The 14,399-nt window shown below is 45.5% G+C and overlaps 2 protein-coding genes across 3 annotated transcripts; both read right to left on the minus strand.

Moving 5' to 3' along the window:
• Positions 1–331: 331 nt before the first annotated feature.
• On the minus strand, positions 332–5,248 carry podn (podocan). Its single transcript, XM_061297837.1, has 11 exons — positions 4,985–5,248; positions 4,078–4,362; positions 3,912–4,005; positions 3,232–3,296; positions 2,949–3,058; positions 2,713–2,869; positions 2,532–2,647; positions 2,252–2,465; positions 1,597–2,040; positions 1,346–1,494; positions 332–607 (listed from the first exon to the last, which is right to left on the minus strand). Exons 2-11 carry the CDS (start codon positions 4,339–4,341, stop codon positions 484–486), a joined length of 1,737 nt encoding a protein of 578 aa, XP_061153821.1. The 5' UTR covers positions 4,342–4,362; positions 4,985–5,248; the 3' UTR covers positions 332–483.
• A 3,418-nt stretch (positions 5,249–8,666) lies between these two features.
• Positions 8,667–14,375, minus strand: scp2b (sterol carrier protein 2b). Of its 2 annotated transcripts, none has more exons than XM_061298194.1 (6): positions 14,071–14,375; positions 13,700–13,790; positions 13,492–13,573; positions 13,340–13,419; positions 10,976–11,097; positions 8,667–9,540 (listed from the first exon to the last, which is right to left on the minus strand). In XM_061298194.1, the coding sequence occupies exons 1-5, from the start codon at positions 14,091–14,093 to the stop codon at positions 11,002–11,004; spliced, it is 372 nt and encodes a 123-aa protein (XP_061154178.1). In that variant the 5' UTR covers positions 14,094–14,375; the 3' UTR covers positions 8,667–9,540; positions 10,976–11,001. The 2 variants fall into 2 exon arrangements, with proteins under 2 accessions (XP_061154178.1, XP_061154177.1); XM_061298193.1 differs by having other exon boundaries at positions 13,492–13,621; positions 14,071–14,310.
• Between the last annotated feature and the right edge of the window lie 24 nt (positions 14,376–14,399).

A 14,399-nucleotide genomic window follows, 5' to 3' on the forward strand; every position in this document is an offset into this window, starting at 1 on the left:
GATTAACACGCTCGCGCTCCTGACGTCAGAGCAGCAGTACCCGTGCAGTCGTGATCCTTTGCAAACAGATTTGTTGCTCTCCTTTATGCCAGATGGTGCGACTTGTCTGGATTACATTTTGTAGACATGTTTGCAGGACCGTCTTCACCTTTTGGTCGATGTTTTCTTTTCAAATCTGTACCCCAGTTTTGGCGGAGTCTCACCTTTCTTAAACAGAGTAGCCAGGCTCATCTGACTAAAATGAGTTAGGAGCTTAGTCACAGTACCGTTGGACTCGTAACGTTGTAGTCGCACATATTGGATAAAAAGAACAGCAAGGGCATGGCGGTGGTAGGATGCCTTGTTGTTTAATACGCTGCCGGACAAAAGCAAACGCATCGTATGTGATATACAGTCCATCCGTTTCTACATGGACTGCCCAAGCTAACTCTCATCCGGTATCCTGCACCAGGAATGTCTCAGGAACGCTTCAGTCTTCCAAGGTCACTTGGACTCCTCGTCCTCCTCCTTGTCCTCGTCTCTGGCGCTGCCGCCACCGATGTCAAGTACATGGAGCTGGGTGAGATGACCCAGCGTGCTCTCGTCTATCGCCGACAGACGGTTGAACCTTGCAAGTCAGGTCAGATGCACAACGTTTTATTGGTATGATTTGCACCTGGTTGAGACACGACAACAGCAGCTGGCCATTTGGACAGAAGTGTTGGAACAAACACATAATCAATTTGGTAATCAGATCTTAATGATCTTAATCTACAAAACATTTTGGACAAATGTAATTCTCTGAATACATTTGTTCAAATTCCAGTTTCTTTACTTTTCTATTGCAGAGTTGTCCCCAAACTTTTGATCAAGCACCAATTTTTTTTCTCTTACTGTAGGTGTCCCAATTCTTTTGTCCAAACTCTACATTTACTTTACTATCCGCTAAATTCGGGTGTCGCTCATTTGAGTCTGATTAATGCGAACAAACTATGCAAAACGCCATTGACTTGTTAATTAACGGCAAGTATCAAAACTTGTGACCTTGGAAGCAAAACAAACAGTGGAGACAGATAATCTACTCAGAGACACATATTGTTTGTCTTCTACAAAAGTGACTGATATCCCAGCATCTTCTGGAGTCACTTAGCCTCGTGGTAGTGGCAGACACTTTCAATTTAATTATGTTATGATTGTGTTTTTATAATGTACACCATTATAGAATGGTAAAACCACCAACACAAAACTTTTTGGTGGTTGCCCAAGGCAATTGCGCCATTGGCACACCCTCTGCAAAGCTGTCCAGTGATTGTTGCTCGTTGTTTTCCTTGATGCTCAGTTACTTGAGGAGTGGGCGTTTTCTTACCGCAAGTATATTCCTTTGATGTTGGGGGTGCCTTCAAACGCAGAAACGGGAATGCTGGAGATGCGGTTCCTCTGCAGGTAAAGGTACTCCAACGACTCGGGCAAGTCAGACGGGATGTGCGACAGCAGGTTGCTGGAAAGGTCCAACGTCTACATGGACAACACCACAGCATCAACTTTCACGTTGTGTTGTCGTTCTGTGCAAAAGGAAACAGAGAAAGGCCAGGGCCCAGGAGCCACAATTCCACTCACTGTTAGCGCACTGAGTTCCATCCAGGCTCCCTGGTAGACCGAGTTGAGCCTGAGCTGGTTCTCACTAAGGATGAGCTTCTGCAGCTTGTCCATGCCCGTCAGCGCTCCGTCCGGTATGGAGGTCAGCTGGTTGTTCTTCACCTCCAACACCTTCAGGCTGCGAGGGAGGCCAATGGGCAGCGAGTGGAGCACGTTGCCCGACAGGTGCAGCGTCTCCAGCAGCCGCAGCTTGCGGAAGGCGTCGCGGTGCAGCTTGGAGTTGCTCAGCTGATTGTAGCTGAGGTTGAGCTCGGTCAGCGTGTAGAGCACCGCCAGGTCGTTGCGGCTGATTTCTGAGATGGAGTTGTGGAGCAGCATGAGGGTCTTGGCCCGCCGAGGAAGACCTCGGGGAACACGCTCCAACTGGTTGTTGTACATGTGAAGCGTGTGCAGCTTCTTCAGGCCCTTGGAGGGACGCAACGAAAGCAGTCAAGGAGGCACAAGGCTCAGTGGGAATAAGCCACATGCGCAGATCGCAAAAGGGTCTCAAATCTGGCCGCAAGTTTCACATTACTGTGATGAAAAGCAAGCAAGTGGAGTATGTGCTAAGTTTCACGTAGTCAAGTCATGACCTGGCTTAGTTGGCGACTTCAGTCGAACACCAGGTCAAAGTTACCTGGAAGGCGGCTGGGTGGATGAAGCGTGAACGCAACTTGTTGTTGTGCAGCAGAAGATACTCCAGGTTGCGTACGGAACTGAGCGCATCTGCGGGGATGCTGCGGATGGAGTTCTTCTCCAGGTGCAGCAGCACCAGGTTGCGAGGCAGACCTTTGGGCACCACGCTCAGGTTGTTGTTGGACAAGTCCAAGCACTCCAGGCTGTTCAGTTGGCTGGAAGGCATCAGGCTGTCATGGCACCGTGTCTCTGGATGCTTACACTGTAAACTTTCTCCCTACCTAAAGGTCTCGTTGTCCATGCCCTCGTTGCTCAGGAAATTGTTCTGCAGGTAAAGTTCTCGTAGGTTCTGCAAGCTGTCGAAGGCTCCAGCTGGGATTTTCTCCAGCTTGTTGCTCTGTTCAAAGACGCAGTGGTCAGTGTGATCCTCTGGTGAGGACAGAAAACATCTTGGGGGAGGACCTTCAGGTGAAGACGGTACAGGCTGGGGGGCAGGTTCTTCGGCACGGTACGCAAGAAGTTGCTGGACATGGTGAGAATCTCCAGGTTGTCAGAAGCATTGAACATGTGATCGGGAAGCCCGCCATCTGTCAACTTGTTGTTGTGGAGATAGACGGACCTGAAAACATTTGATTGCGTGTCAGGAGAACCGTTACACAGAAACATTTTGAGGAAGAGCACAAGCGGCGCAATCATACTTCAGGTGTGGCTTATAGCCAAACGTGTATGGGAAGATCTTGGTGAGTTGGTTAGCCGCAAAGTCAGCACTGACCAAGGAGGGCGGCAAGGCTTTAGGTGCAGAGGTGAGCTGAAAGTACAAGAAGATACTTTGCATGGAATGTTCAGGACATTTAAAGGGACTTCAAGTGAGGAAAGAACAAGCTGTGCACAAAATGACACTTGGAAAGAAACCCTTCACATAAGCCTGAACTCAAAGCGAGAGGTCTGAAGAGCTTTGATTGAGGGAGCAATTTCAACTACCTGATTGTTGGCCAGGTACAAATACGCCAGTTCTTCTAACATCTCAAAACCTTCATCTTCCAAGCCTGGAAAGAGAAGATCGCATCATTGCCTTCGGTTTTTCTACTTCCTGTCAACTTCACCTGTTTATGACTGCAGTTATCCTCTTCAGGATTGCTGGTAAAAAGAAAGGCATACTGGAAGGTGATACACCAATTGCAGGACACAGAGAGACAAACAACGATCCACGTCCACATCACGAAACCTGAGAGCAAATGAGTAACCCCAGACAAAACCCAAGCAGGCATGCAGACCACACAAACTCGAGACAGGAAGTCATGGTTCCAACGCCGAAACCTCAGAACCTGAGTCAACCAGTATGAGCTAGAAAAAGCCACTGACTTTGTTTGCTGGGTAGATAGGTGGCTCTTTCAGTCACCCAGTCAGTCAAATGACTTCTCCACCTGTTTGGTTAAATAGTTACTTAGCCGTTTGTTTCGGGTTAGTAAGGTTGGTTCAGTTGGTCAATCGCTGCGGCAGTCCATTACTCAGCTGACTAGTTTGTCAGTCAGTTGGTTACTTGATGGAACTGACCTGAAAAGACCCTTGTGTCACTTTAGTTCTACTTTGTAATGTGCATTACTGCCACCTACTGGACTGGAGTGGAACAGGAAGTAGTCATTTCAAAGTAAAGTCCTGACCGTCTGTAGTGAGCCAGTTGTTCTGCAGGTTGAGTGTCTCGAGGCGATGCAGGTGTGACAGGTGCTCCACCCGTATCTCCTCAATTTTGTTGTTCTGCCGTGGGGAAACAAAGGACAATAGGTGGTCCCGCCATAACACGCAGGTAGTTAAGCTGACGGGTCGCACCTGTAGCGCCAGCTGGCGGGTGGTGGCAGGCAGCCCCTCGGGGAACTCGGTGAGGTCCACTCCGGCACAGTCCACCGCCCCCTCGGTCGTGCAGCTGCAGTCCGCCGGGCATTTGCCGGGTTCCGATTCGGCCACGGCGATAACGGGCGGCCCAATTGGCTTCTCCCCCTGCGCTCTTGCCGGGATCTGGGCCAGGACCAGAAGTCCGGCCAGCACCAGCAGAACACAGGGTATCTTCAGGATGGAATGCTTGGGAAAAGCCATGCTTGCCGCTCAGGGTTCCTGCTGCTCAAGAACCAGGACATTTTGGATCAAAACATACTTTTCTGGAAACAGAGTTTTGTTTTCTTTCTTTTAAAGCCATAAAAGTCTCTGGTCTCAAGACTCCAGTGGCCTTGTGTTTGTTGTGAATCATCTACACGGTATGCTTGATATCCATCCACATCCTCATCCTCGCTCACTGACTCCAGGCAAACAGGCAGGGGGATTTCCCAGCATGCATCAAAACTAAAAACACACTCCAAATAAAAAACACAGCTTTTCATCCAATAAACAGATTCATCATTTATTAAAGTAATCATGCAATGCTGGTGTGCCTGTTCCCAGACGTAGTTCAGCACTTGAATGACAGGATATTTATTTTTTGGGGGTTTCTGGGATCCCAGTTTGAGAACCACCGATTTCGGGGGCACAGGGGCTGCCTGTCACCTTTGCTGTCTTAACTGTCTGCACACTGACATACAACCATCATTTGAGGTGATAAGATTGGACTCTGAGACATTGGACTAGACAACTTGTCACACGGCCGTAAGCATGCAATCCCTAGTAATGGACCATTTCGATTTGACATGAGACAAACAGACAATGAGGACATGCGACAACATGCAAGACATGACAAGAGACTGACCAGGAGCGGCGGCAGCAGCAGTCTTGTGCCGGACCTCAGACAAACTTGCACGAATGTTCCCGTCCACACACAGCAGCTCGTCCCATAGCAAAAGCAGCAGTCTGACGAGAACTTCACAACCTCCAGATGTCTCCCTCACACACACACACACACACACCATCATGGGGAGGAGATGTGGACGCAATCGTATTATTTCAAGCACTCCTTTTTTCGAGCCAATAAAAAGTTAGTCGGTCCATCTTGGACCATCTTGGACGGCTAGACAGGAAACACATGACATTATGAGATGAATGTGATGACACAGCACATTTTGTATCGTAGTACACGAGCGCCATTTGATCAAAACATTCAACAATAATACACTAGACAGAATGTCACACTGTCACACTACACGGGCTGTTGCAAACATTCCACTGGCACCCCGTTATCTGCATTCGAGATACACAGTATGAAGATGTTTTTTAACAGGCATGTCGGATGGAGAATGTGGAGAAACAAAACATCCTGCTAAACAAGCTAATACTAATAAATGTTAATGATTGGTATGTATAGTATGCTTTGATTGTTGATTTTGGTAGTTAGTCAGCTGCTTGGTTGATTAGATGTAGACATCGGTGGGTTAGTTGCGGATCAATCGGTTGGGTACTTAGCCACCTAGTTGGTTTGTCAGTGAGTCACTTGGTTATTTAGTAGCTTGAGAGGAAGGTGGGCCAATTGGTTTCTTTGCCAGTTGCCACTCAGTCAATTGACAGGTTACTTGGCCAGCCAGTTAGTTGGAAGAAAAGCAGGTTGGTTGGTTGGTTGGTTGGTTGGTCGGTCGGTAGGTCGGCCGGCCGGCGGGTCGATCGGTCAGTTAGTCAACTCGTCAGTCGGTTAGTCACTTGTGTGTTTGCTGGGTCAGTCAGGTTGACGTGTCAGTCAGTTCATTTTCATTGTTGTCACTTGTTACAAGCCTACTTGGATTGGCACCAAGCAGGGGCAGTGACCCACCAGATCCAGAAGATGGAGCTGCACTGAAAACCTCTTGCTTCAGTCTTTGATAAGGGGCTCTCGAGGCCGGCACTTGAGGCACCCCTGGTGAGTCCTTTGTAATATCCTTGTTGCCACGGACGGCAGAGGAGTGGAACAAGTTTTACCATCAAAGACGTGTAAGATTATTTAAACTTGGCGGGGGTCTGCGTTCTGATCGATGACCTTTTCTGCGGTGCGGTGTTCACTGGTCACATGGCTTGTGGTGTTAAATCTTCACAGCATATGCGTATGTAGTATCTGCTTGCTCAACGCTAAACTAAGCGCTAAGCGCTAGCAGTCCCAAAGTGACACAAATACAAGGAGAGAGGCTTATCGCTGCTAGGACTGTACAGTCAGTGCCATAAACAATCACTAATGTGTTACATAACACACAAAATGTCACACAACTTGATAATTTATCATCTTTGTCTGCGACAAGTTGCAGTCAAGAATTTGTCTGATTAAAACCAGATCTAAAGATGATGCAAGACAAGCACAATCACAAGCATGTTGCCTTGTTACATTTCTACAAATGGATCTTATTGTCCTTGTAAAAGCAATCATTTTTACCAATTTCTCCTTTCAAAAACACATTAAAAACATGACAAGAACTGTGTTTTCTCATCTACGTAATATTGCTAAAATTCATACGATTCTTTCAACTCGTGATGCGAAAATTATTATATATGTGTTTGTTAAGCCGTGTCTTGATTACTGTAACATATTGTTCTCTGGTCTTCCTAAGTCCAGTATTAAAAGTCTACGGTTGGTACAAAATGCTGCGGCGAGACTGCTCACAAGGAAGAGAAAGTTTGTTCACATTACCCCGATACTAGCCAACTTGCATTGGCTCCCGGTCCATTTAAGAGACGACTTCAAGGTTCTTTTATTAACCTTTAAAACATTGCATGGCTCAGTGCCTTCCTATCTCATTGACCTAGTTGTACCTTACGTTCTGTCCCAAAACCTTCATTCGCATAACGTTGGTCTTTTAGTGACCTCGAGGGCCAAAAATAAGTCCGGTAGAGCAGTGGTCCCCAACCCCCGGTCCGCGGACCGGTACCAGTCCGTGGGTCACTTGGTACCGGGCCGCCAAGCCGCACAGAATTTTTTTTTTATTTTCTTTTTTTTTTTAAAACGATCAATTAATTCAGGTCAAGACGCTCGTCCCGGTCACGTGACATGTTTCCCCAGTCGAGCCCGCAAAGCTAGCAAAAATGAGTAAGAATTTATTTTGAAAAATTATTTTTAAAAAATGGCGATTCTCTCCCAATTACATCCGTCGGTGCATCTGTGTCTGTTGACACAGGCCAATTCAGGTCAAGAAGCTCCTCCCCCCAGTCGAGCCCGCGAAGCTAGCAAAAATGAGCAAGAAACAGACATGTTTGGTAAGCTTCTTCGGAAAGGGAAAAAATCCCAATGAGGGGACGGAAGAAGAAGAGGCCACGACTTCTAAGAAAAGGAAAGCTGCATTTAAAAAAAAGTCCTACTTCAAATATGGATTTATCGCCACAGGTGACTGACTGACTGGCCAAGCAAGCCCACTCTGCATAATATGTGGCGACTGGCGACAGGCTAGCTAACGAGGCAATGAGTGCTTGGGCACATAGAGACCAAGCATCCTGTATTAAAAGACAAACCTTAACCACTTCGGGCGTCATTGTCTCCGATTACGCTGGCTTGTTTCTGAAAAACAAGCTCAGTGCTCCCACAAATTCAACGTAATGGTGAGTTTTATTTTCATGCCGTTTATACTTGTATTTATGCCAGTCGTACCATCAATTTATTTCATCGTATTTATATATTTATTATCCATCCATGCATTTTCTGAACCGCTTAGTCCCCACGGGGGTCACGGGCGAGCTGGAGCCTATCCCAGCCGTCATCGGGCAGTAGGCGGGGGACACCCTGAACCGGTTGCCAATCGCAGGGCACACGGAGACAAACAACCATTTGCACTCGCACTCACACCTAGTGACAATTTGGAGTCTTCAATCGGCCTACCAAGCATGTTTTTGGGATGTGGGAGGAAAGCGGAGTGCCCGGAGAAAACCCACGCGGGCCCGGGGAGAACATGCAGACTCCGCACAGGGAGGGCCGAAGGTGGAATCGAACCCGCACCCTCATAACTGTGAGGCGGACATGCTACCCAGTGCGCCACCAAGCAGCCTATATATTTATTATAAATGTACTATTTATTTATATAAATGTATTATTTATTTATATAAAGGCCGGTCCGCGAAAATATTTCTGACACGTAACCGGTCCGTGGCGCAAAAAAGGTTGGGGACCACTGCGGTAGAGCATTCTCTATTCTATTATTTTATTGGTTAGCTATTTGTGAGTTTGGGTAGCTAGTTAGTTAGTTACTTGGTTGCTTGATAGGTCCGTTTGTTGGTTGATTGTTAGCTTGTCCGACGGCCGGTCATTTGGTCCAAAAAAAGTTAATTCGTCGGTTTTGCAGACGATGGGTTGAGCAGTTGGCCTACTCTTGAGGTAGTTCCTCATTGTCGCTTGCTTGCTCAGTTAGCTTGCGTAGGCCTTGTTCTTGTGTCGAACATCAAAGTACTAAATGTTAGTGCTGTTTCGGATGATGTTGATTGAGGTATTTTTGTTACCTTAGGTTGTTTTTTTCCAATTTTAATGCAATTATGATTCATAGTACATAAGCTACTTGGTATGAAAACAAACTTTATTGTAATCCTTTGAATTTAATCATACAGGAAAAGGTTGATAGGGGCAAAAAAAGAACCCATCGCTGTTGTTATGCTTGACATCTTAAATCAAATGAAGATCATTCCAAGATTGAGTTGTATACATTTGTTTTTCCCAGACACTAAAAGGACTTGGGTGTTTAGAGTCAGTCCTGAAAACATTTTGGGGATGTTTCCTGTTGGTGGTCCTGGTAACCGGACGCCACATCACAGATCAAGAGCAGAGTGGGATTGAAAAACAATACAAGGTCAAGAGTGTAGAAAATTGTGCACTTCCAGTTCCTTGCTCTACTTTAATTGGCAAAGCAAAACCGAACAGGGCAAGAGGGAAAAAAAAAAGTCTGAACTACTGAAGAACTGAAGAAAGACGAAAGATGGGAAGATGTAGAGGTGTGTCCTTTGCACACGCGCACACCCCTCGGAGCAGGGGGAGGGGGTGTGTACGACATAAATACCGCAAACATCCCGGTGGGCTCCAACATGAGTAATCCCGCTGTGAGCACCGGGCAGAAAAGTGGGTCACGTCAACAAGACAAGTGCAGCCAGTGCGGCAATCCGCAAGCTTCCGTCAAAGCGGACACGCAACAAACACAAAGTGGCTGGCTCCAAATGCATCAAATTCTTTCTTGGGAGGGTGAGCTGCAAAAAAAAGAAAAAAAACGCCCACGCTGTCCGAGGGAGCAGGAAACGCTTCCAGATAATCAAAGGTGGGAGAGGCTGCAGCGCTAAATGGAAAACATGTGTGGGAGGGAGGGAGTCCATCTTGGAGGCCCTCCTGCAACAAGTCGCAGTCAAGTCTCAAGTGGCGACTCCCCAGCAAGGCCCAACTTACTGCGGGAAAAAAAAAAAAACAGCAAGTCAATTCAAGTCATCCCCTTGCTGAAGAAAACCATCCAAGTCTCAGGCATCCCGCAAAGGCCACTGTCCACGTCCACGTGTTGCCTTTCTGAATATGGCTGCAGTGCACTTTGGGCTGATTTGGCGACAAAAAGAAAAAGACAAAAAGCTGCCAAGTGGGCACCAACATTGTGTGTTGATTTTTTTCCCCAATTAATTGGATTTCAAATAATTTTACTTTCATTCCAAACCGAGGCATTATTTCAAATTGAAGAAAATGCTAAAGCATCACTTGGTCATGCGCTTCATTAAAAATGTTGATCCTTGAGGGCCAAAGTTGACTGTGATCAACCTCAAAGAGAATTCGGCTCCTGTTGTGGAGGATGACTGAAAAAACAACTTTGGACTTTTGAGGATTTGGATAAAATCCAAGTCAAACAAGGTCGCCAAATTATTTAACGCTAAATATAGTTGTAGTAGAACCATATTTTCCGCACCATAAGGCGCACTGGATTATAAGGCGCACCCTCATTGAATATTTTATTTTAGAAATTAATTCATATATAGGGCGCACCGAATTAAAAGGCGCATAAAATAGAAGCTATACTGCATCAAACTGAGGTTGACTAGGGTTGCGGTATGCATCCACTAGCCAATAACCAATGAGCCCTCAGTAAACAATCGCGTTTCTCAAACTATCTCCTATAAAACTGATCGGAACCGACTAAAGTTCGATGTAACATATTGGTACTGCTTATGTTTCCCTTCCATATCAATCCGTAAATTTACTCGAAACATTAACAGAGCAGCCTATTTTGAAATGAAAGAGCCTCGTGCGTATAGCAGCTATCATTATAGAATCATCCACCCGCAAACTCCCGAGAGCCTCAGCTCGCAGACTTTTATAAACCTCAGCAAAGTGTCATGGCGGTCCCCTGTAAACGATCACGTTTCTCAAACTCTCTCCCATAAGAGTGATCGAAACCGACTAAAGACCGATTTAACACATTGGTGCTGCTTCTTTATGATTACATTGCATATTGATCCATAAACGTACTCGAAAACATTAACGGAACAGCCTATTTTGAAATGAAATGGCCTCCCAGGTACAACAGCTATTCAGTGATGCCTCCTGACCACGGTTGCCGTAATGCTGGGAAGCGATGCGACCTTGTAATTTACTAGTCGTACTAAAACGTACTGAAACATTTTGGCAGAGCGCCGTGTACAACCAGTATGGATCAACAAATTCATCAATTGATTCATATACAAGGCGCCCTGCACTATAAGGCGCACTGTGTTTTTTGGGGTAAATTTTAATTTTTTAAGTGCGCCTAATAGTGCAGAAATTACGGTACTTGTTTTTGTCTACATTGTCAATGCAGTGGCTGTGTGTGACTCATTCTGTGGAAATGACAGCAAGTCTGACCAGAGCAGAGTCTCGTCCTGTGCCATCTACAGCTTGGCCTTGGCGGGCTGCAGCTGCAGGTTGCGCAGCTTCATGGCCAGGCCCATGTTGCCGGTGATCTTCAGCTTACCCTGGAAGAAGGCCTGTGCACAAAGCATAGCGGTAAACAGGTAAGCCAGCACCCGTGCCACCTTGCCTTGTTTTCACACCACACCTTAAATCGTCTTTTCCCTTTGAAAGGATGGGAAATCCACAATTATGTCCCGCCCCCCCCCCCAGAAACAGAGACACATTTTGTCATGTATTTTTTAAGACAAAAATGGAACGCTTATATTGTACTTACCGTAATTTTCGGACTATAAATCGCTTCGGAGTATAAGTCGCACCAGCCATAAAATGCCCAAAAATGTGAAAAAAAACATATATAAGTCGCTCCGGAGTATGTCGCATTTTGGGGGTAATTTATTCGAAAAAATCCAACACCGAGAACAGACATGAACGAGCAACAACAGCCTAAACGATACGGTATGCTAACGTGACAAACACAAACGAGGAGCTGGGAACGGGCCTGACGTAACATTCAGTTATTTAAAAAAACCTATTACATAAATAACACGTTTATAAAACCATCTGTGTCACTCCAATTCATTAAATCCATCGATCGTCCTTTGTCAACAATGCCGTGTGCCGCGCCGCAGTTCAAATTATTCCACAGGCCCATACAACGATATATAAACTATATTTTAAATAACTATCACATAAACAACAATATTATCAAACCATTTGTGTCCCTCCAAATCATTAAATCCATCGATCAAATTTCTCGTCCTTTATGTCATCCTGGTCACAGAGGACATGTCCAGAGGATATGGCGCTTTAAAGTGTTAATTACTTTATTAGATTTTTTTCTCTCTTTTTTTCATGTTTTGAATATGTTCAAGATAAAGATATCAAAGCATGTGAAATGATCAACTATACTAAAAATAACATGTGAAGTGGTCAACTATACTTGTAAGTAAGTGATGTGTTAATGATCAAGTGAAAATTTGTGGAAAAAAAACATATAAGTCGCTCCTGAGTATAAGTGGCCCCCCTACCCAAACTATGAAAAAAATACGCGACTTATAGTCCGAAAATTACGGTAATAGAAATAATAGTAATGAAATTTAGAAGCATTTAAGCATTGTTGTCCCTCGGTGCAACTCGTTTGCTACCTTGGCAGGCCGCCACAGATGGAGACCAATAAATGCTTAGGGTTTTGATAGAGAGATCGTCAGGGAGCCCGCAGGGGCCCAACCCACATCTGATCCCAAAGTATATATGTGCAACGCAGTGACGTGCGGTGAGGTTCATGACTGGGGAGGCACTAACGTCGCCCCACCCCCTCACCCCAGGAAAATTAAATTTTTCCGGCACCTAACCGTGTCACAAAAAAGGTTGGGGAACACTGCTCTAGTGTTGCTTATTCATTATTCAATTTGAACTATTTTAATTAAAATCTCATATCAGCAGTCTTCACACATAAAAACACTCAATAAAGGTCATGGAATCAAAAACTTGTTTTCAATCGTGCGTACCACTCCGTTTGAAATTACATACTCCGAAGGCCCGTTGTCCGAATCAAACCTTTTAACTCCGGAGTTGGTCTTCCTTTACTGATGACCTCCTGCTTCGACCAAAAATCCACAGCTGAAAATTGTTTGGATATGTAATCCTCCATTGTAAAACGAAATGTAAAAACAGGGGAAAAACCAAAACAAAACAAATGTAAAACAAAATAAATGGACGGCTGCTCCTCAGTTGTTCACTGTAAATTTGAACTGGAGATCTCTTATTCTACAGGTAGGCGCATGAATCATCCCAGGATCACTAGCATCCCCTGCCATAAGGCTGGAGAACCTTTTTTTATAGCCTCCGTAAGGTCTCTTTTCAAAGCCGTTTTGTTCATCTAAAAGAAACACGACGTTACAGGCACATGACAAAAAACACTAGATATTATATGCATTAGCTTAACTATGGAAATTAGTTAATATAGCCACAGTGTTTGAACACTTAAACAGCGACATAAAGACAGAGAGCAGTTCAGTCTAACTGCATAGCCTGTCAACATAGGGAGCCGTGTGATTACGCAATCCTCAGAGGAGGCAAGGCAGGAAGTTGGCTCTTCCGAGCGAATTATCTTCGGTTTTAAAATAACTATAAAAATTCAGCGATTTTGGTTCAAAATGATACATAACTATTAATTATTAATTAATTAAAAGGAAAATATAATATAAAACTATAAATAAGAACAATTGAATTTGTTTTTCCCCTTTTCATGATGGCAGGGGAGGCGTGGCCTCCCTTGCCTCCTCTGACCGCACGTCCCTGGTGCAATGTATTTACTGTCTGAGGGTTGATCTTTCCGGTCATCAAGGCGAGCAGGTCAGAGTCGGACATGGCGATGGTGCAGTCCGCTTTCTTGGCTGGCGTGCAAACAAACACGGGCAGAACTTGTTTTCACATTTCAAGTCACGGGAGACCAACGAGACCATCACCTGTGTCATTGTGCACGCGACCACTGCCATTCTTGACGTCCACAAACCACGTCGCCTCCTTCCCGCCCGGGCCGTCCTTCACCTTAAAGGCAAACACGCCACCGATCTTCTTGACAAACGCCTCGCCTTCCTGGTCAAACACGCACGCGTAACATCTCGGAACGATCTTTGACATTCACGGTGAAGGCTTCACCACCTTCCTTCTCACCTGCTGCAGTTTCTTGTTAATCTCCTGAAACACAGCATGGGCCTTGAAGCCCTCCAGGCCTTCACTGGTGCTGCTCCAGACGGCCACAACCCTTCACACAGTTGTTAACTTGAGACCACAAATAGAAATAATGGACTAGAAACAAAATGACATGACATCTGCTGGTGATGCGCATGCAGCACGTAGGTCTTGCACGTCCGTTTCAACGTGTCATGACGATAAAGAAAGGTCATTTGCAACAACTAATTGCAAACAAGTTAGATCGTGCCAACTTTTCTTAACACCTGACCTGAGCGCAATGAATCCTATCGCCCAGTGTGTAACAAGTGCGTCGGTAAAGAACTCAAACGGTTCTTGTGTAGCGTTCGTACCTTGGCGTGTGTATTTCGGGCATTTTACAAAAGGTGAACGACGTGACAGTAGCAAGAAGAATAGTTAGCAAAGTGTTTGTGTGGGTGTTCGGTGAACTTTTGTGCTAGACTGTTTGCGAGCTGCACTTCCGGGTTACCCCCCAGACTCGATGAGTCGACTTCAGAGGGAGATCCAGCTCAGCGCAAAACGTTGCCACCATTTCTATAGCTCCGGCCCGGCATCGTGGTTTTAAAAGTCATCTGAGAAATGGATCAAAATGGTGGTAATTAAACATATGTAGTATTATCTTGTGAATATTATCTAATAAACGTCACTACGCGAGCTATGC

This window comes from Syngnathus typhle, linkage group LG14, assembly GCF_033458585.1.
Source record: "Syngnathus typhle isolate RoL2023-S1 ecotype Sweden linkage group LG14, RoL_Styp_1.0, whole genome shotgun sequence".
Classification (NCBI taxonomy): domain Eukaryota; kingdom Metazoa; phylum Chordata; class Actinopteri; order Syngnathiformes; family Syngnathidae; genus Syngnathus; species Syngnathus typhle.